Raw genomic sequence first — 24,378 nt, 5'->3', positions numbered from 1 at the left:
CACAGGGGAGCCCGTGGGCGGGGCTTCCCTGGCCCCGCCCCCTTGGGGACGCCCCTCACTCGTCCGCCATGCGCTTCGCCAGGAGGAGGGACGTCCGGGAGCAGATTGACGGCCTTCAGGCCATCATCCACTTGCAAGGTTATTAATCTCATTATTAATATTATTAATATTAATATATCATCATCATCCTGGGCAAATTATTATTATTATTATTATTATTATTATTATTATTATTATTATTATTATTATTATTATTATTATTATCATGGGCACCGCAGGGAGAAATCTAGCTCCTCAGGGTCGAGAAAGCTTATATATAAATTATGATACGGTCATTTAATTATTGGAGAAAGGGGGGAGGGCGATAATTACTATAATCATAATTTTATAATATAGAATAGTATATATAGAAGAGAATATATAGTTATGATTTATCATCAATTATTATACTGTCATTTAATGAATTGGAGAAAGGGGGGAACGACGACGATGATAATTATTATAATTTTATAATATATTACAATATATAATAATAATAATAATAATAATAATTACAATATATAATAATAATAATAATAATAATGATAATAATAATAATAATAATAATTTCAGAGCAGGGATATTACAATATATAATAATAATAATAATAATAATAATTACAATATATAATAATTATTATTATTATTATTATTATTATTATTATTATTATTATTATTATTTCAGAGCAGGGATATTACAATATATAATATCCCTGCTCTGAAATAATAATAATAATAATTATTATTATTATTATTATTATTATTATTATTATTATTATTATTATATATTGTAATTATAATTATAATAATAATAATAATAATAATAATAATTACAATAATTATTATTATTATATATTGTAATTATTATTATAATAATAATAATAATTACAATATATAATAATAATAATAATTACAATATAATAATAATAATAATAATAATATAATAATAATAATAATAATAATAATAATAATAATAATAATAATAATAGTACTAATAATACTAATAATTATTATTATTTCAGAGCAGGGGAAGAAATTATTCGCCCAATCGGCGGAGGAGACGGTCGCCAAGAACAGATATCTCCTAGGTTACCTCCGCGGAGATGTCCGTCAAGGGACCCACGAGCTGGACCTGTCCGTCAAGGTACGGGGTGGGGCGGGGCTCTCCCAGAGCCCGCCTCTTCCTCTCACCCTTCTAGGAATTGGTCTCTGTGCTTCCTGGAGGACCTTCTATATTTCAGGGTCAGGCTGGATGACCGCCGGGTGTCCCGCCCCCTTGAAGGGTGGTTGGAAGGCTGGGCTGTCCGTCATTGGTGGGTTTGGGGGGGATGATTGGCGGGTTGATTGACAGGAGGAGGGAGGGAGGGAAGAAGGAGGGAGGAAGGAAGGAAGGAAGGAAGGAAAGCAATAAAGAATGAAGGAAGGAGGAAACGAAGGAAGGAAGGAAGGAAGGAAAGAAGGAAGGAAGGAAGGAAGGAAAGAAAAAGAAAGAGAAAGAAAGAGGAAAGGAAGCAAGGAGAAAGGGAAGGAGGGAGGAAGGAAGGAAGGATGAGGGAAGGGGGGAAGGAAGGAAGGAAGGAAGGAAGGAAGGAAGGAAGGAAGGAAAGAAGGAAGGAAAGAAGGAAGGAAGGAAGGAAGGAAGGAAGGAAGGAAGGAAAGAAAGAAAAAGAAAGAGAAAGAAAGAGGAAAGGATGGAAGGAGAAAGGGAAGGAGGGAGGGAGGAAGGATGAGGGAAGGGGGTTGGGAAGGAAGGAAGGAAGGAAGGAAGGAAGGAAGGAAAGAAAGAATTAAGGAAGGAAGGAAGAAGGAAGGAGGGAATGAATGAAGGAAAGCAGTAAAGAATGAAGGAAGGAGGAAACGAAGGAAGGAAGGAAGGAAGGAAAGAAGGAAAGAAAGAAAGAAAGAGAAAGAAAAGAGGAAAGGAAGGAAGAAAGGAGAAAGGGAAGGAGGGAGGGAAGGAAGGAAGGAAGGATGAGGGAAGGGGGTAGGGAAGGAAGGAAGGAAAGAAGGAAGGGTGAAGGAAGGAGGGAATGAATGAAGGAAAGCAATAAAGAATGAAGGAAGGAGGAAACGAAGGAAGGAAGGAAGGAAGGAAGGAAGGAAGGAAAGAAGGAGGGAAGTAAGGAAGGAAAGAAGGAAAGAAAGAAAAAGAAAGAGAAAGAAAGAGGAAAGGAAGGAAGGATAAAGGGAAGGAGGGAGGGAAGGAAGGAAGGAAGGAAGGAAGGAAGGAAGGAAGGAAGGATGAGGGAAGGGGGTAGGGAAGGAAGGAAGGAAGGAAAAAGAGGGAAGGAGGGAGGGACAGAAGGAAAGAAGGAGGGAGGGAAGGAAGGAAAGAAGGAAAGAAAGAAAAAGAAAGAGAAAGAAAAGAGGAAAGGAAGGAAGGAGAAAGGGAAGGAGGGAGGAAGGAAGGAAGGATGAGGGAAGGGGGTTGGGAAGGAAGGAAGGAAGGAAGGAAGGAAGGAAGGAAGGAAAGAATTAAGGAAGGAAGGAAGGAAGGAAGGAAGGAAGGAAGGAAGGAAGGAAGGAAAGAATTAAGGAAGGAAGGAAGGAAGGAAGGAAGGAAGGAAGGAAGAAGGAAGGAGGGAATGAATGAAGGAAAGCAATAAAGAATGAAGGAAGGAGGAAACGAAGGAAGGAAGGAAGGAAGGAAAGAAAGAAAGAAAGAAAGAGAAAGAAAAGAGGAAAGGAAGGAAGAAAGGAGAAAGGGAAGGAGGGAGGGAAGGAAGGAAGGATGAGGGAAGGGGGTAGGGAAGGAAGGAAGGAAGGAAGGGTGAAGGAAGGAGGGAATGAATGAAGGAAAACAATAAAGAATGAAGGAAGGAGGAAACGAAGGAAGGAAGGAAAGAAGGAGGAAAGTAAGGAAGGAAAGAAGGAAGGAAGGAAGGAAGGAAAGAAAGAAAGAAAGAAAGAGAAAGAAAAGAGGAAAGGAAGGAAGAAAGGAGAAAGGGAAGGAGGGAGGGAGGAAGGAAGGAAGGATGAGGGAAGGGGGGAAGGAAGGAAGGAAGGAAGGAAGGAAGGAAGGAAGGAAGGAAGGAAAAAGAGGGAAGGAGGGAGGGACAGAAGTAAGGAAGGAGGGAAAGGGGGAGGGAAGGAAGGAAGGAAGGCAGGAAAGAAAGAAGGAGGATAGGAAGGAAGGAAGGAAGGAAAAAGAGGGGAGGGACAGAAGTAAGGAAGGAGGGAAAGGGGGAGGGAAGGAAGGAAGGAAGGAAGGCAGGAAAGAAAGAAGGAGGATAGGAAGGAAGGAAGGAAGGAAAGAAAGGAGGAGGAAAGGAAAGAAGGAGAAAAGGAAGGAAGGAAGGAGAGAGGGAAGGAAGGAAGGATGATGGAAGGAGGGAATGAATGCAGGAAAGCATGAAGGAAGAAGGAAGGAAGGAAGGAAAGGGGGAGGGAAGGAAGGAAGGAAAAAAGGAGGAAAGTAAGGAAGAAAAGAAGGGAAGAAGGGAAGAAAGAAAGAAAGAAAGAAAAGAGGAAAGGAAGGAAGAAAGGAGAAAGGGAAGGAGGGAGGGAAGGAAGGAAGGAAGGAAAAAGAGGGAAGGAGGGAGGGACAGAAGGAAGGAAGGAGGGCGGGACGGACGGAAGGAAGGAAGGCAGGAAAGAAAGAAGGAGGATAGGAAGGAAAGAAAGAAAGGAGGAGGAAAGGAAAGAAGGAGAAAAGGAAGGAAGGAAGGAAGGAAGGAGAGAGGGAAGGAAGGGAGGATGATGGAAGGAGGGAATGAATGCAGGAAAGCATGAAGGAAGAAGGATGGAAGGAAGGAAGGAGGGAGGAAGGGAGGGAGGGAGGGAGGAGGAAGGAAGGAAGGAAGGAGGGAGGGAAAGAAGGAGGGAGGGAGGAAGGAAGGAGGAAGGAAGGAAGGAGGGAAGAAGGAAGGGAGGGAGCCCCGCTCATCTAGTCTGACCCTGTCCTTCTCCCCGCAGTATGACCGCGCCACCATCGCCCGCGCCTGCCGGGACCGCAAGAGGGAGAAGGTGGCTTTCTCGGAATACACGGTGGAGGTGAGGAAGTATTGATCGGTGATCAATTGATCGATCCATCCATCCATCCATCCATCAATCCATCAAACCATCCATCAATCCATCCATCGTTGAATGAATGAATGAATGAATCAGTCAATCAATGAATCCATCCATCCATCAATAAATCAATCCATCCATCCACCCATCAATTGATCAATCAATCAATCGATCCATCAATCCATCCACCAACCCAGCCACCCATCAATCAATCAATCAATCAATCAATCAGTAACCAATCAATTGATCCATCAGTCCATCGATCAATCCGGCCATCCATCCATCCATCCATCCATTGATCAAGCAATCAATCAATCAATCGATCCATCCATGTCAGTCAGTCAGTCAGTCAGTCAATCAATCAATCAATCAATCAGTAAATCCATCAGCCCATCCATCGATCGATCAATCAATCAATCAATCAGTCAGTCAGTCAGTCAATCCATCCATTCATCAATCAATCCATCAATTGGCTTTGTCAGAATACACAGGTGAGGAAGTAGTGATCGGCTATCAATCGATTAATCAATCAATCAATCCATCCACCCATCCACCCATCAATCAACTGATCATCCATCCATCCATCAATCCATCCATCCATCCATCCATCCATCCATCGATTGATCAAATAATCAATCACTCAATCAATCAATCAATCAATCAATCAATCAATCAATCCATTGATCCATCCATCCATCCATCCATCATTCCATCCATCCATCCATCCATCCATCCATCCATCAATCAATCAATCAATTAATCAATCCATCCATCCATCGATTGATCAACCAATCAACCAACCTACCTATCTATCTATCTATCTATCTATCTATCTATCTATCTATCTATCTATCTATCTATACATTAATCCATTGATCCATCCATCCATCATTCTGTCCATCTATCCATCCATCCATCCATCCATCCGTCGTCCGTCAATCCGTCCATCCACCCACCCATCCATCATCAATACCCGATCGATCAATGGACAGGAAGCCCGGGCCGCCCTGAGCAGCTCCATCTTTGGCCGCATGAACACCCACAATGCCCTGCTCTACGAGGTCACGCGGCGCGGGCGCCACCTTGAAGACCTACAGCTCATCCTGCGGGGACTGGTTGCCCTGGAGACGCCGGGAAGCGAGGCCCAGGGCCAGCTCAGGGTAAGAATCAATAATCAATAATCAATAATCAATAATCAATAATCAATAATCAACAATCAACAATCAATAATCAACAATCGCAGTAGCAATAGCAATAATAATAGCAATAATAGCAATAATAATAATAAATCAATAATACTATTTTAATAACACAATTATTTTATTTTTATGTTTACATTATTATTATTTTATATATAATTATTAATTATTATTTTTATATATCATAGAGATAGAGATATAGAGATATAGATAAGAGGCAGATATATATAGATATAATAAATTATATAGAGATTTATCTACATATCATTATATAATTAATTCAATAAATATTAATGCTAATAATAACACTAATAGTATTATATATTATATTATTATATACTAATTATATCATTATTATACACCCATTATTATATACTGATTATTATATACTAATAGTATGTAATTATTATATACTAATGGTATGTAATTATTTAATATCTATATTTATTTATAATATAGATTTGTCCATATGCTTTAATTCTATAATGATCTAATAAGTATAAATATGATAGAATTAATTCAATACGAATACTAATAATACTATTATTATTACTACATATATATATTTATAATAGAGATTCATATATATGCTCTCTCTCTATATATAATGATATAATAAGTATAATTATTATATAATGAATTCAATGAATTCACTATTATTATTTTACATATATAAATATGTATATAATATGATAATTATATATATATTACATAGATATAAATTTTTATATATTATTATTTTACATATATAAAGATGTATATAATATAATATAATAATTATATATATATTACATAGATATAAATTTCTATATATTATTATTTTACATATATAAAGATGTATATAATATAATATAATAATTACCTAGATCTAAATTTATATATATTATTATTTTACATATATAAAGATGTATATAATATAATATATATATATTACCTAGATCTATATATTATATATTATTTCACATATATAATAAAATATAATAATTATATATATATTACCTAGATATAAAATTATATATATCTCTCTTATAAATCACATATCTATTGATCATGTCGGTTTATATATATGGGTATAAACGGTCATTATTAGAAGATTATATATATATTATATATATATATATCTATAGGAGATCCGCCGGCTGGAGAATAGCGTGGAGAAGACCCGGGTGCGAATCGCGATGGGCGAACACGCCAACCGCCTGTACCGGAAGATGCTGGAAGTGCTGAGAGACGTGAGGGATTATTATTATTATTATTATTATTATTATTATTATTATTATTATTACCATAATTATTAATTCAGGAGAGAAGGAAGGAAAGAAAGAAAGAACAACTATTAATATTTATTATTATTATTATTATTATTAAATATTAATTATTATTATTATTATTATTATTATTATTATTATTATTATTATTATTATTATTATTATTATTGCATAGGTTTCCTTTCTGTTTCCATTTTATGCAAAGAAAGATTCTGCTGATTTATTATTATTATTATTATTATTATTATTATTATTATTATTATTAAATATTTATTATTATTATTATTATTATCATTATCATTATTATTAAATATTAAATATTAATTATTATTATTATTATTATTAAATATTTATTATTATTATTAAATATTAATTATATTATTATTATTATTAAATATTTATTATTATTAAATATTAATTATGAATTATATTATTATTATTATTATTATTAAATATTTATTATTATTATTATTATTATTATTATTATTATTATTATTATTGCTGCATAGGTAAGTTTCCTTTCTGTTTCCATTTTATGCAAAGAAAGATTCTGCTGATTTATTATTATTATTATTATTATTATTATTATTATTAATTATATTATTATTATTAAATATTTATTATTATTAAATATTAATTATTAATTATTAATTATATTATTATTATATATTTATTATTATTATTATTATTATTATTGCATAGCTAAGTTTCCTTTCTGTTTCCATTTTATGCAAAGAAAGATTCTGCTGATTTTTTTTTATTATTATTATTATTATTATTATTATTATTATTATTATTAAATATTAATTATTATTATTAAATATTAATTATTATTATTATTATTATTATTATTAAATATTTATTATTATTATTATTATTGCATAGCTAAGTTTCCTTTCTGTTTCCATTTTATGCAAAGAAAGATTCTGCTGATTTATTATTATTATTATTATTATTATTATTATTATTAAATATTTATTATTATTATTATTAAATATTAATTATATTATTATTATTATTAAATATTTATTATTATTAAATATTTATTATTATTATTATTATTATTATTATTATTATTATTATTATTATTATTATTATTAAAATTATTAATATTTCCCCCCCGGTCAGGAAGTGGCCCACCTTCCGGTCACCCTGGAGGACCTTCAGCGCCGGGTGGACGTCTACCAGGTGGAGCTCCAAGGGGTGCGGCTGATGACCCTGGACACCACCGAAGCCAGGGAGGCCGCCCAGGTGAGGGGCTCATATTGATGATTGATTATTGATTATTGATTATCAGACCATTAATCATCGCTGAAATCTATTTCAAGCCTGGTTCACATCTTATGTCATTCCAATACGATTAATAGGAGCTGAAATAGGATGATATTTCAAGTGTTGTTCATTGATATATATTGATATATTGATATATTAATATATTGATATATTAATATATTAATATATTGATATATTGATATATTAATATGTTATCTAAGATATTATCTGATTATTGGACGGTTCATCTGAGCTGAAATAGGTTGAGGATTCTATTTCAAGCCTTGTTCAGTAATATATATTAATGTATTAATATATTGATATATTAATATATTAATATATTGATATATTAATATATTAATATGTTATCTAAGATATTATCTGATTATTAGACGGTTCATCAGAGCTGAAATAGGTTGAGGATTCTATTTCAAGCCTTGTTCATTAATATATATTAATGTATTAATATATTGATATATTAATATATTGATATATTAATATATTAATATGTTATCTAAGATATAATCTGATTATTAGACGGTTAATGAGAGCTGAAATAGGTTGAGGATTCTATTTCAAGCCTTGTTCAGTAATATATATTAATGTATTAATATATTGATATATTAATATATTAATATATTGATATATTAATATATTAATATGTTATCTAACATATTATCAGATTATTGGACGATTAATCAGAGCTGAAATAGGTTGAGGATTCTATTTCAAGTCTTGTTCATTAATATATATTAATGTATTAATATATTGATATATTAATATATTGATATATTGATATATTAATATATTAATATGTTATCTAAGATATTATCTGATTATTAGACGGTTCATCAGAGCTGAAATAGGTTGAGGATTCTATTTCAAGTCTTGTTCATTAATATATATTAATGTATTAATATATTGATATATTAATATATTAATATATTGATATATTGATATATTAATATGTTATCTAAGATATTATCTGATTATTAGACGGTTAATCAGAGCTGAAATAGGTTGAGGATTCTATTTCAAGCCTTGTTCAGTAATATATATTAATGTATTAATATATTGATATATTAATATATTAATAGATTGATATATTAATATATTAATATGTTATCTAAGATATTATCTGATTATCGGACGGTTAATCAGAGCTGAAATAGGTTGAGGATTCTATTTCAAGCCTTGTTCATTAATATATATTAATGTATTAATATATTGATATATTAATATATTAATATACTATCTAAGATATTATCTGATTATTAGACGGTTAATCAGAGCTGAAATAGGTTGAGGATTCTATTTCAAGCCTTGTTCATTAATATATATTAATGTATTGATATATTGATATATTAATATGTTATCTAAGATATTATCTGATTATTAGACGGTTAATCAGAGCTGAAATAGGTTGAGGATTCTATTTCAAGTCTTGTTCATTAATATATATTAATGTATTAATATATTGATATATTAATATGTTATCTAAGATATTATCTGATTATTAGACGGTTAATCAGAGCTGAAATAGGTTGAGGATTCTATTTCAAGCCTTGTTCATTAATATATATTAATGTATTAATATATTGATATATTAATATATTATCTAAGATATTATCTGATTATTAGACGATTAATCAGAGCTGAAATAGGTTGAGGATTCTATTTCAAGCCTTGTTCATTAATATATAATAATGTATTAATATATTGATATATTAATATATTAATATGTTATCTAAGATATTATCTGATTATTAGACGATTAATTAGAGCTAAAATAGGTTGAAGATTCTATTTCAAGCCTTGTTCATTAATATATATTAATGTATTAATATATTGATATATAAATATATTAATATATTATCTAAGATATTATCTGATTATTAGACGATTAATTAGAGCTGAAATAGGTTGAGGATTCTATTTCAAGCCTTGTTCATTAATATATATTAATGTATTAATATATTGATATATTAATATGTTATCTAAGATATTATCTGATTATTAGACGGTTAATCTGAGCTGAAATAGGTTGAGGATTCTATTTCAAGCCTTGTTCATTAATATATATTAATGTATTAATATATTGATATATTAATATATTATCTAAGATATTATCTGATTATTAGACGATTAATCAGAGCTGAAATAGGTTGAGGATTCTATTTCAAGTCTTGTTCATTAATATATATATTAATGTATTAATATATTGATATATTAATATATTAATATATTATCTAAGATATTATCTGATTATTAGACGATTAATTAGAGCTAAAATAGGTTGAGGATTCTATTTCAAGCCTTGTTCATTAATATATATTAATGTATTAATATATTGATATATTAATATATTATCTAAGATATTATCTGATTATTAGACGATTAATTAGAGCTAAAATAGGTTGAGGATTCTATTTCAAGCCTTGTTCATTAATATATATTAATGTATTAATATATTGATATATTAATATATTATCTAAGATATTATCTGATTATTAGACGATTAATCAGAGCTGAAATAGGTTGAGGATTCTATTTCAAGTCTTGTTCATTAATATATATTAATGTATTAATATATTAATATATCATCTCTTATCTAAGATATTATCTCATTATAATAGGATTAATAATAGCTAAAATAGATTGAGGATCATCTTTCAAGTCTTGTTCATTAATATATATTAATATATTAATATATTAATATATTAATATATTAATATATTAATATATTAATATATCATCTCTTATCTAAGATATTATCTCATTATCACACAATTAATAAGAGCTGAAATAGATTGAGGATTTTATTTCAAGTCTTGTTAATATATTATCTAATATATTATCTCATTATCACACGATTAATAAGAGCTGAAATAGATTGAGGATTCTATTTCAAGCCTTGTTCATTAATCTATATTAATATATTAATATATTTATATATTTATATATTAATATATTATCTCTTATCGAAGATATTATCTCATTATCACACGATTAATAATAGCTAAATATAAAATATAAAATATGTTATCTCTTATCTAAGATACTATCTCATTATCACACGATTAATAATAGGTCAATATAAAATATAAAATATGTTATCTCTTATCTAAGATACTATCTCATTATCACACGATTAATAATAGGTCAATATAAAATATAAAATATATTATCTCTTATCTAAGATATTATCTCATTATCACACGATTAATAATAGGTCAATATAAAATATAAAATATATTATCTCTTATCTAAGATACTATCTCATTATCACACAATTAATAATAGCTAAAATAGCTATTTGGATTATATATATTAATATATAATATATATAATATATATTTGGATTATATATATTACTATATAGTTATATTATATTATATTATATTATATTATATTATATTATATTATATTATATTATATTATATTATATTATATTATATTATATTATATTATATTATATTATATTATTAATAATACTTAATGACCCTTAAAATATAGTATAATTCATAATATAATATATAGTAATAATATATAATATAGTTAATAATAATAATATTTTATTTTTTATTTATATTTTAATAACAATAATAATATTTTTAGTATAGTATAGTATAGTATAGTATACTAATGATACTTAAAATATAGTTTTATTATTATTATTATTATTATTATTATTATTATTATTATTATTATTATTATTATTATTAAAGCGGAAATATTTTAATTATAGTATAATATAGTATAATTAATAGTAATGATTCTTAAAATATAGCCAATAATGATAATTAATAATCCAGAATATTTTAAGGATAGTATCGTATACTAATGATACTTAAAATATAGTTTTTATTATTATTATTATTATTATTATTATTATTATTATTATTATTATTATTATTATTATTATATAAGCGGAAATATTTTAATTATAGTATAATATAGTATAATTAATAGTAATGATTCTTAAAATATAGCCAATAATGATAATTAATAATCCAGAATATTTTAAGGAGAGTATACTTAAAATATAGTTGTTTATTATTATTATTATTATTATTATTATTATTATTATTATTATTATTTATTAATTAATCAAATTAATCACAGGCCGACATGCTTCACGCCGAGACGGAGCTGGTGGCCGAGAAGAAATTTCGGGACAACTCCCTCAGCGCCCAGAAGAAGCAGATCGAGCGGATCCGCACCAAGGACGCCACCGAGCGCCACCGCCGGACGATGGTGAGGCGGCGCCCGGTCCGGGAAACGTAGCGCGGGAACCTTAGCGCGGGAAGCTTGGCGCAGGAAGGTTAGCGCGGGAATTGTAGCGTGGGAACCGTAGCACAGGACATTAGCATGGGAACCGTAGCGCGTGAAGCTTAGCGTGGGAAACATAGCGCGGGAACCTTAGCGTGGGAATTGTAGCGCAGGAACCTTAGCACGGGAATTGTAGCATGGGAACCATAGGGTGGGAAGTTAGCGTGGGAACCTTAGCGTGGGAATTGTAGCGCAGGAAGCTTAGCGCGGGAACCTTAGCGCAGGAAGGTTAGCGCAGGAAGGTTAGCGCGGGAATTGTAGCGTGGGAACCGTAGCGCAGGACGTTAGCATGGGAACCGTAGCGCGTGATGCTTAGCGTGGGAAACATAGCGCGGGAACCTTAGCGTGGAAAGCTTAGCGTGGGAATTGTAGCGCCGGGAACGTTAGCGTGGGAATTGTAGCATGGGAACCGTAGCACGGGGAACATAGCGCGGGAACCTTAGTGCAGGAACCTTAGCATGGGAATTGTAGCGCAGGAACCTTAGTGTGGGAACGTTAGCGCCGGGAACGTTAGCGTGGGAACGATAGCGCGGGAACCTTAGCGTAGGAAATTAATCGTGGGGACCTTAGATTGGGAAGCTTAGCGTGGGAATTGTAGCATGGGAACCTTAGCGTGGGAATTGTAGCGTGGGAATTGTAGCGTGGGAATTGTAGCATGGGAACCTTAGCGTGGGAATTGTAGCATGGGAACCTTAGCGTGGGAACCTTAGCGTGGGAATTGTAGCGTGGGAAGCTTGGTGCGGGAACCATAGCGCAGGAATATTAGTGTTGGGAACCTTAGCGTGGGCAGCTTAGCGCAGGAACGTTAGCGTGGGAACATTGGCACGGGAATCTTAGCGCCGGGAAACAGTGCGGGAACCGTAGCGCAGGAACCGTGGCACGGGAACTGTAGCGTGGGAACCTTAGCGGTGGGAAACGTAGTGCAGGAACCTTAGCGTGTGAAGCTTCGTGCGGGAAATGTAGCGCAGGAACCTTAGCACGGTAACCTTAGCGCTGGGAGACATAGCGTGTGAAACTTAGCACGGGAACCTTAGTGCCGGGAACCTTAGCACGGGAACCTTAGCGTGGGAAGCTTAGCGTGGGAAACTTAGCGTGGGAACTTTAGCGCGGGAATATTAGCACGGGAACCTTAGAATGGGAAATTAAATGTGGGAACCTTAGCGCAGGAACCTTAACGCTGGGAACCTTAGCATGGGAACCTTAGCGCCGGGAACTTTAGCGCGGGAACCCTAGGGTGGCGCCGCTCTGACTGCGCCACTCCGTTCTCTGCAGCAAGGCCGCCGGGATATGGACTTCCCTTCCCTGATGGGGCGCGAGGGTTCGAGAGGTAAGGAAACGGGGCGCCGGGGAGTTGTAGCGCGAGGCGCGCATGGCACCCGGTCACCCCGCTCCCTGATGCTGCAAATCCCGTACGGCTTGTAGCGCGAGGCGCCCGGTCTTTCCCTCCCGTCCTGCTTGGGAGTTGTAGCGCGCGGCGGCCGGTCACCTGGGAGTTGTAGCGCATGGCGCCCGTCCGCCCTCTCTCCGACTTCCCTTCCCTGATTGGCCGCTAAGGGGATGGGAGGTAACCAAGGCTGGGAGTTGTAGCACGCGGCGCCCGGTCACCTCCTGTGAGTTCTAGTGTGCGGCGCCCAGTCACCCTCTCTCCGCCAGCATGGACTTCCCTTCCCTGATTGGCCGCTAAGCAAGGCTCGGCGCCCATCCCACTTGGGAGTTGTAGCACGCGGCGCCCGGTCACCTCCTGGCAGTTGTAGCGCGTGGCGCCCAGTCACCCTCCCTCCACCAGCATGGACTTCCCTTCCCTGATTGGCCGCTAAGGGGATGGGAGGTAAGCAAGGCTCGGCGCCCATCCCACTTGGGAGTTGTAGCGCGCGGCGCCCGGTCACCCCCTGTGAGTTCTAGTGCGCGGCGCCCAGTCACCCTCTCTCCGCCAGCATGGACTTCCCTTCCCTGATTGGCCGCTAAGGGGGTGAGAGGCAAGCAAGGCTGGGCGCCCATCCCAATTGGGAGTTGTAGCGCGCTACCCCTCCTGGGAGTTGTAGCACACGGCGCCCGGTCACCCCCTGTGAGTTCTAGTGCGCGGCGCCCAGTCACCCTCTCTCCTCACCTTATGAGAGGTAATCAAGGGCCGCCCCCGCCCTGCTTGGGAGTTGTAGCGCGCGGGAGTTGGGAGTTGTAGCGCCCGGCGCCCGGTCACCTCCTCTTTCTCCCGCCAGGCGCCCGGCTGGAAGCTTCCAAGGCACAGATTGAGTACCAAGGCCTGGTGACGGCGGAAGTGGAGAAGATCAAGGCGGCCGTCCAGTGCTCCCATCTTTGGGTATTGTAGTTTCCCGGCGCCCGGTGGGAGTCAATGAATTGGATCAATACCAATGATTGGTTGGAAACTGAAGGAAGAAAGAAATCGAATCAATACCGATAATTATCCTGAGAAGGGAATCTCAGAAATTCAAAGAAATAAGACCATAATAATAATAATAATAATAATAATAATAATAATAATAATAATAATAATAATAATAGTACCCTAATAATTGGTTGCAAATAATAATAATAATAATAGTAATAATAATAATAATCATAATAATAGTACCCTAATAATTGGTTGCAAATAATAATAATAATAATAATAATAATAATAATAATAATAATAATAATAATACCCTAATAATTGTTTGCTAATAATAATAATAATAATAATAATAATAATAATAATAATAATAATAATAATAATAATAATAGTACCCTAATAATTGGTTGCTAATAATAATAAAGAATAAGAAGAGATAATAATAAGTATATAATAAATAATCAGTAATGCCATAATAATTGGTCGCAAATAATAATAAGGAAGAAGAAGAGATAATAATAAGTATATAATAAATAATCAGTAATGCCATAATAATTGGTCGCAAATAATAATAAGGAAGAAGAAGAAATAATCAATCAATAATAAAACCTTAATAATTGGTTGCAAATAATGGTGATGATGATAAGAAGAAGAAGAAGAAATCAATAATCAATAAAACCCTAATAATTGGTTGTCAATAATCATAAAGAATAAGAATGAGAATAGATAATAATAAATATATAATACATAATCAATAATGCCATAATAATTGGTTGTGAATAATAATTGGTAAAATAAATAATAATTGGTTGCAAATCATAATAAATAGGAATAAGAAGAATAAGAATAAATAATAAATAATACCCTAATAATGGGTTGCAAATAGTAATAAATAATAAGAATAATAAGAATAATAAATAAATATAAATAATGCCCTAATAATTGGTTGCAAATAATAATAAACAACAAGAAGAAGAAATAATAAATATATAAATAAATAAGAATGAGAATAATAAGAATAACACTAATAAATAATAATAAGAAGAATAAATAATAAATAATACCCTAATAATTGCTTGAAATAAAAAAAATAAGAATAAGAATAAGAGATAATAACAAGAATAGATAATAAATAATAAATAATACCCTAATAATTGGTTGCAAATAGTAATAAATAATAAGAATAATATGAATAATAAATAATAAATAATGCCCTAATTGGTTGCAAATAATAATAAAGAATAAGAAGATTAAGAGTAAGAACAATAGATAACAACAAGAATCAATAATAAGAATAACAAAGAATAAATAAGAAACAATACCATAATAATTGGTTGCAAATAATAATAAATAAAAAGAAGAATAAATAAATAAATAATAATTAAAACCTTAATGATTTGTTGCAAGTAATCATAAATAAGAATAATAAGAATAATAAGAATCAATGATCAATAAAATAATTGGTTGCAAATAATAATAAAGAAGAAGAATAAAAAAAAATATGATATGATATGATATGATATGATATGATATGATATGATATGATATAATATAATATGAATCATAAAGGCTGTCAATCAATCATCAATAACCCATCTATAACCAATAATCAATAAAATAATTGGTTGCAAATAATAATAAAGATGAATAAATAATAAATATGATATGATATGATATGATATGATATGATATGATATGAATCATAAAGGCTGTCAATCAATCATCAATAATCCATCAATAACCAATAATCAATAACCGAGATCTTCCCCCCAGGACATCGCCGGGCGCTTCCTGGCGCAGCGCAAGTCGGAGGAGGACCTGCGCCAGCAGATCGGCGAGAGCGAGCGGCGCCGCCGGGATCGCCAGTCCCGCCTCAAGGCCTTGGAACTGGAACGCGCCGAGCTGAAGTTCCACCGGGCGCCGGGCGCCCTCAGGTACCGGCTTCGAGTCTAGAGTCACGGGGCAGGGAGTTCCAAAGGCCCGCCGAACTCAAACCGGGCGCTTCCCCCCGCAGCTTCCGGAAGCTGGCCGAGGAACTGGGCGCCGCCTTGGAGGAGGAGACGCGGCGCCTGGAGGAGGCGCGGCGCTACGTTTCCCAGAGCCAGGAGCTGCTGCTCCACTTTGAGAACGGGGTCAACAACCTGGCCGTGCGGATGTGCGGCGTCTATGTGCCCGGGCAGGTAGGAAAACTACGGTTCCCAACGGCGTCTTTGGGGTTGGGAACTGTAGTTTGGGCGCAGACGCTCCCGGTCAGCCATACTATAGTTCCCAGTGAGCAGAGTATAATTCCCAATGCTCCATACTATAGTTCCCAGTGAGCCGAACTATGGTTCCCAGTGGGCTATACTATAGTTCCCATACTATAGTTCCCAGTGAGTCATACTATGGTTCCCAGTGTGCATACTATAGTTCCCAGTGCTCCATACTATAGATCCCAGTGAGCCAAACTATAGTTCCCAGTGGGCTATACTATAGTTCCCATACTATAGTTCCCAGTGAGCCATGATATAGTTCCCAGTGTGCATACTATAGTTCCCAGTGGGACATACTATAGTTCCCAGTGAGCCATGATATAGTTCCCAGTGTGCATACTATAGTTCCCAGTGTGCATACTATAGTTCCCAGTGAGCCAAATTATAGTTCCCAGTGGGCTATACTATAGCTCGCATACTATAGTTCCCAGTATGTCATACTGTGGTTCCCAGTGCTCTATACTATAGTTCCCAGTGAGCCAAACTATAGTTCCCAGTGGGCTATACTATCGTTCCCATACTATAGTTCCCAGTGCACCATGATATAGTTCCCAGTGGGCTATACTATCGTTCCCATACTATAGTTCCCAGTGCACCATGATATAGTTCCCAGTGGGCTATACTATCGTTCGCATACTATAGTTCCCAGTGAGCCAAACTATGGTTCCCAGTGGGCTATACTATAGTTCCCATACTATAGTTCCCAGTGAGCCATACTATAGTTCCCAGTGAGCCATGATATAGTTCCCAGTGTGCATACTATAGTTCCCAGTGTGCATACTATAGTTCCCAGTGAGCCAAATTATAGTTCCCAGTGGGCTATACTATAGCTCGCATACTATAGTTCCCAGTATGTCATACTGTGGTTCCCAGTGCTCTATACTATAGTTCCCAGTGAGCCAAACTATAGTTCCCAGTGGGCTATATTATCGTTCCCATACTATAGTTCCCAGTGCACCATGATATAGTTCCCAGTGGGCTATACTATCGTTCCCATACTATAGTTCCCAGTGCGCCATGATATAGTTCACAGTGGGCTATACTATCGTTCCCATACTATAGTTCCCAGTGAGCCAAACTATGGTTCCCAGTGGGCTATACTATAGTTCCCATACTATAGTTCCCAGTGAGCCATACTATAGTTCCCAGTGCTCCATACTATAGTTCCCAGTGCTCCATACTATAGTTCCCAGTGGGACATACTATAGCTCCCAGTGAGCCAAATTATAGTTCCCAGTGGGCTATACTATAGCTCGCATACTATAGTTCCCAGTATGTCATACTGTGGTTCCCAGTGCTCTATACTATAGTTCCCAGTGAGCCATACTATAGTTCCCAGTGAGCGATATTTTACTTCCCAGCGCTCCATACTATAGTTCCCAGGGAGGGATACTATAGATACTGTAGTTCCCAATGAGCCATACTATAATTCCCAGGACTCCATGCTATAGCTCCCAGTGGCCATACTATAGTTTACATACTATCATTCCCAGAGCGCCATACTATAGCTTGCATACTATAGTTCCCAGGGCATCATACTATATTTCGCAGTGTGCCATACTATAGTTCCCAGAACTATATTTCCCAGTGAGCTATACTATAGTTCAGGGTGCGAATACTATAGTTCCCAGTGGGCTATACTATGGTTCCCATACTATACTTCACAGTGCTCGATACTATAGTTCCCAGTGAGCCATACTATAGTTCAGGGTGCGAATACTATAGTTCCCAGTGAGCCATACTATAGTTCAGGGTGCGGATACTATAGTTCCCAGTGAGCCATACTATAGTTCAGGGTGCGAATACTATAGTTCCCAGTGAGCCATACTATAGTTCAGGGTGCGAATACTATAGTTCCCAGGGGGCTGTACTATAGTTCACATACTATAGTCCCCAGTGCTCCATACTATAGTTCCCAGTGAGCCGTGCTATAGTTCCCAGCGCTCCATACTATAGTTCCCAGCGCTCCGTACTATAGTTCCCAAGTCTTCCCCTTCTCCCTATAGGAGGATTTCCGCGGCGAATCCTGGGACGTCTTCCGGAAACTCCAGTTCTGCGAAGGGCGCCTGGCGCACCTGCTGAAGGTGGCGGCGACGCCCTCCCTGCGCCTGGACTTCAGCAAGGAGGAGACCAATGAGGTGCGGGAAACGTAGCGCCGGGCTCCAGAGAGTGCCGGGTGGAAACTGTAGCGCCAGGCGCGCATGCTGGGAACTGCAGCGCCAGGCACAGGAAGATGGACATATTGGGAACTGTAGCGCCAGGCGCAGGAAGACGGACAGGCTGGGAATTGTAGCGCCAGGTGCAAGAATATGGACAGGTTGGGAATTGTAGCGCCAGGCGCAGGAAGAAAGGCAGGCTGGGAACTGTAGCGCCGGGCGCAGGAAGACGGACAGACTGGGAACTGTAGCTCCAGGCGTATGAAGACAGGCAGGCTGGGAATTGTAGCGCCAGGCGCAGGAAGAAAGGCAGGCTGGGAACTGTAGCGCCGGACGCAGGAAGACGGACAGACTGGGAACTGTAGCACCAGGCGTAGGAAGACGGACAGACTGGGAATTGTAGCGCCAGGCGCAGGGAGACGGACAGACTGGGAACTGTAGCGCCGGGCGCAGGAAGACAGACAGGCTGGGAATTGTAGCGCCAGGCGCAGGAAGACAGACAGGTTGGGAACTGTAGCGCCAGGCGCAGGAAGACGGACAGACTGGGAATTGTAGCGCCAGGCGCAGGGAGACGGACAGGCTGGGAATTGTAGCGCCAGGTGCAAGAATATGGGCAGGTTGGGAATTGTAGCGCCAGGCACAGGAAGATGGACAGGTTGGGAACTGTAGCACCAGGTGCAGGAAGACAGGCAGGTTGGGAACTGTAGCGCCAGGCGCAGGAAGACGGACAGACTGGGAATTGTAGCGCCAGGTGCAAGAATATGGACAGGTTGGGAATTGTAGCGCCAGGCGCAGGAAGAAAGCCAGGCTGGGAACTGTAGCGCCGGGCGCAGGAAGACGGACAGACTGGGAACTGTAGCTCCAGGCATATGAAGACAGGCAGGCTGGGAATTGTAGCGCCAGGCGCAGGAAGAAAGGCAGGCTGGGAACTGTAGCGCCGGACGCAGGAAGACGGACAGACTGGGAACTGTAGCACCAGGCGTAGGAAGACGGACAGACTGGGAATTGTAGCGCCAGGCGCAGGGAGACGGACAGGCTGGGAACTGTAGCGCCGGGCGCAGGAAGACGGACAGGCTGGGAATTGTAGCGCCAGGCGCAGGAAGACAGACAGGTTGGGAACTGTAGCGCCAGGCGCAGGAAGACGGACAGACTGGGAATTGTAGCGCCAGGCGCAGGGAGACGGACAGGCTGGGAATTGTAGCGCCAGGTGCAAGAATATGGGCAGGTTGGGAATTGTAGCGCCAGGCACAGGAAGATGGACAGGTTGGGAACTGTAGCGCCAGGTGCAGGAAGACAGGCAGGTTGGGAACTGTAGCGCCAGGCGCAGGAAGACGGACAGGCTGGGAATTATAGCGCCAGGCGCAGGGAGACGGACAGGTTGGGAGCTGTAGCGCCAGGCGCAGGAAGACAGGCAGGCTGGGAACTGTAGCGCCAGGCGCAGAAATACAGACAGGTTGGGAACTGTAGCGCCAGGCGCAGAAATACAGACAGGTTGGGAACTGTAGCGCCAGGCGCAGGAAGACGGACAGACTGGGAATTGTAGCGCCAGGCGCAGGGAGACGGACAGGCTGGGAATTGTAGTGCCAGGTGCAAGAATATGGACAGGTTGGGAATTGTAGCGCCAGGCGCAGGGAGATGGACAGGTTGGGAACTGTAGCGCCAGGCGTAGGAAGACAGGCAGGCTGGGAACTGTAGCGCCAGGCGCAGGAAGACGGACAGACTGGGAATTGTAGCGCCAGGCGCAGGAAGACAGACAGGCTAGATTATTAATAATATTCTACATAATAAATATATATATATATATACACACACATAATTAGTATTAACACACACACACTAATTAATATAATATATAATATTAATTCTATTAATATAATTATTATTCACTAATAACGAACTAATATTCTAATGCTCTATTAATAATCTAATATAAATATATATATAATATTTTATTATATATATATATATATATACACACATAATATTTAATTATATACATTAATACATTATAGTTAACAATAGTTAAGCATAATTGTCATTATGATTATTAGTTAATAATAATTATATTAATACGCATGATATTCATATAATTATTAGCTAATAATCAAGCCTGTCGCTCCCCAGACATTCGTAACATATATTGTTATTTATTATCTATCTATCTATCTATCTATCTATCTATCTATCTATCTATCTATCTATCTATCTATCTATCATATTATTCTAGTTAACAATAATTAGTTAAGCATAATTGTCAATATTATTAATAATAATTATATTAATATGCATGATATTAATATAATTATTAGCTAATAATCAAGCCTGTCGCTCCCCAGACATTCATAACGTATATTGTTATTTATTATCTATCTATCTATCTATCTATCTATCTATCATATTATAGTTAACAATAATTTGTTAAGCATAATTGTCATTATTACTATTAGTTAATAATAATTATATTAATACGCATGATATTCATATAATTATTAGCTAATAATCACGCCTGTCGCTCCCCAGACATTCGTAACATATATTGTTATTTATTATCTATCTATCTATCTCTCTATCTATCTATCTATCTATCTATCTATCTATCTATCAATCTATCTATCTATCAATCTATCTATCAATCTAACTATCTATCTATCTATCTATCTATCATATCATCTATAATATTATCTATTAATGATTATTAATGATTAATGATTATCGACTAATAACGAGCCTCCCTCCCCAGACCTTCGTCCAGGTGCGGAACGTTATGTATTATCTATCTATCTATCTATCTATCTATCTATCTATCTATCTATCTATCTATCTTATTATCTATTAATGATTATTAATGATTAATGATTATCGACTAATAACGAGCCCGTCCCTCCCCAGACCTTCGTCCAGGTGCGGAACGTTCTGGAAGAGAGTACCAGGGAGGAGCCCCAGAACCTGAGGATCGCCTTCGAGGACGACGAAGACGTCCGAGGTGCGCCGGCGCTACGGTTCCCGCCCAGTCTATTATTATTATTATTATTATTATTATTATTATTATTATTATTATTATTATTATTATTATTATTATTATTATTATTATTACGGTTCCCGCCGGGCGCTGGGCGCTACGACTCCCAAAATCCCAGCGGAGCCCGGGAGGCGGGCTTTCCCTCGGGGTGTCACTCAGGCCCCAAAGTGGGGAAAGGGGAGATGAATATTATTATTATTATTATTATTATTATTATTATTATTATTATTATTATTCCCGCCGGGCGCTACGACTCCCAAAATCCCAGCGGAGCCCGGGAGGCGGGCTTTCCCTCGGGGTGTCACTCAGGCCCCAAAGTGGGGAAAGGGGAGATGAACATTATTATTATTATTATTATTATTATTATTATTATTATTATTATTATTATTATTATTATTATTATTATTATTATTCCCGCCGGGCGCCGGGCGCTACAACTCCCAAAATCCCAGCAGAGCCCGGGAGGCGGGCTTTCCCCCGGGATGTCACTCAGGCCCCAAAGCGGGGAAAGGGGAGATGCATAGTATCATTATTAATATTATTAATATTATTATTATTATTATTATTAGAGGCCTTCAATTTCGCCGACATCGACCACAGCTACATTCCCGGCCGGGAGGAAATTAAGAAGCAAGGGCTGAAGCTGATTGGGGACAAGACCAAAGTCGTCAAGAAGAAGCCCCGGGGGGCCGCCAAAAAGCCTGTCAATTAACTCATTAATTAATTAATCAATTCGTTAACGAAGAATATTATTATTATTGTTAATCGTCGTCGGCCGCCGCAGCTCATATCCCCCGGGCGGGGGGAGATCGAGGGAGGAGAGGAAGGCGGCCGAGAAGAAGTCCGGGATGGCCGCCGAAAAGCCCGTCAATTAATTCATTAATTAGTCCATTAATAAATATTATTATTATTGTTAATATTCTTCTTCTTCTTATTATTATTATTAATCGTCATCGACCACGGCTTGAAGCTTGACCAAGGTGGTCGAGAAGAAGCCCAGGGGGGCCGCCGAAAAGCCCGTCAATTAATTCATTAATTAGTCAATTAATAAATATTATTATTATTATTATTATTATTATTATTATTATTATTATTATTATTATTATTCTTTTTATTATTATTAATCATCAACTTGAAGCTGATTGGGGACAAGGCCAAAGTGGTCGAGAAGAAGCCCAGGGGGGCCGCCGAAAAGCCCGTCAATCAATTCATTAATTAGTCAATTAATAAATATTATTATTATTATTATTATTATTATTATTATTATTATTAATATTCTTATTCTTACTTTTATTATTAATCATCATCGACCACGGCTGTTCCAAGTGGTTGAGAAGAAGCCCAGGGGGGCCGCCGAAAAGCCCGTCAATCCATTCATTAATTAGTCAATTAATAAATATTATTATTATTATTATTATTATTATTATTATTATTATTATTATTATTATTAATATACTTATTCTTATTATTATTATTAATCGTCATCGACCACGGCTTGACGCTGATCGGGGACAGGACCAAGGTGGTCGAGAAAAACCTCCAAAAAACCCATTAATGAATGAATTAATTAAGCCATTGACAAATATGATTTATTTATTCATTATTATTATTATTATTATTATTATTATTATTAATCTTCATCGTCAAGCACAGTTGCATCTCGGACCGAAGTGGATCGGGGACAAAACGAGAGTGGTCAGGAAGCCTCCCAGAAGTCCATTAATTAATTAATTAATTAATTAATTAATATTATTAATTATTATTAGTAGTAGTATTAATATTATTATTAATCGATTATTCCTCGACCACAAGACCAAGGGGGTCGAGAAGAAGCCGAGGGGAGGGCTCCGAAAAAAGTCAATTAATTAATTAATTAAGAAGCGAATGCGAAATATTAAGAAGAATAATAATAATAATTCCTTCGGGGAAACCCGAGTCAAGAATTAGGCGTTCGGGAAAGGCGGCGAAGCTTGTCCCTCGCGGCCTGCCATACGCCTCTTTGACGCCGCCTCAACCAAGATGGCCGCCGGCGCCGCGCAGGCGCAGAAAAGAGGGCGGACGCCAACAAGATGGCGACGGCGCCTGCGCAGAAAAGATGGCGGCGGCGGTTGCCTAGCGACGAGGCCTATTCCTACTATTACTACTACTACTACTACTAATAATAAAAATACTTTTTTTACTTACCCTCGCTTTCTTTCCGGTCGTTTATTTCTTTAATTCAGGCTTTGCGGGACTACAATTCCCGTCATTCCCGGACCAGTGCTGAGGCATGCTGGGAATTGTAGTCCCAAAACATTGAGGCCTATACTCAATGTTTTGGGACTACAACTCCCAGCACCTATACATTATCTTCCCCTATGAGGAAAATATCGATATAACTTTATCATTTCTATTCGAACGGCCTCGTCCTCGCTGTTGCCTAGCGACCCGGCCTCCTCCAAGATGGCCGCCGCGCCTTCTTACGCCAATTGTCCCTCCGCGCTT

At 36.9% G+C, this 24,378-nt stretch overlaps 1 protein-coding gene across 1 annotated transcript; it reads left to right on the top strand.

Moving 5' to 3' along the window:
- CCDC183 (coiled-coil domain containing 183) lies at positions 1–22,617 on the top strand. Its single transcript, XM_081179992.1, has 14 exons — positions 1–138; positions 1,061–1,182; positions 3,954–4,031; positions 5,042–5,209; positions 6,376–6,480; positions 7,645–7,767; positions 11,914–12,045; positions 13,393–13,447; positions 14,337–14,437; positions 16,241–16,401; positions 16,482–16,647; positions 18,726–18,857; positions 21,765–21,858; positions 22,464–22,617. The coding sequence occupies exons 1-14, from the start codon at positions 69–71 to the stop codon at positions 22,604–22,606; spliced, it is 1,650 nt and encodes a 549-aa protein (XP_081036118.1). The 5' UTR covers positions 1–68; the 3' UTR covers positions 22,607–22,617.
- Positions 22,618–24,378: the final 1,761 nt, after the last annotated feature.

The sequence above is a fragment of the Podarcis bocagei genome (genome assembly GCF_964188305.1).
Source record: "Podarcis bocagei genome assembly, chromosome: Z".
NCBI lineage: Eukaryota > Metazoa > Chordata > Lepidosauria > Squamata > Lacertidae > Podarcis > Podarcis bocagei.
Note: the sequence above shows the minus strand (reverse complement) of the source record. Positions and strands in the feature narration are given on the sequence as shown.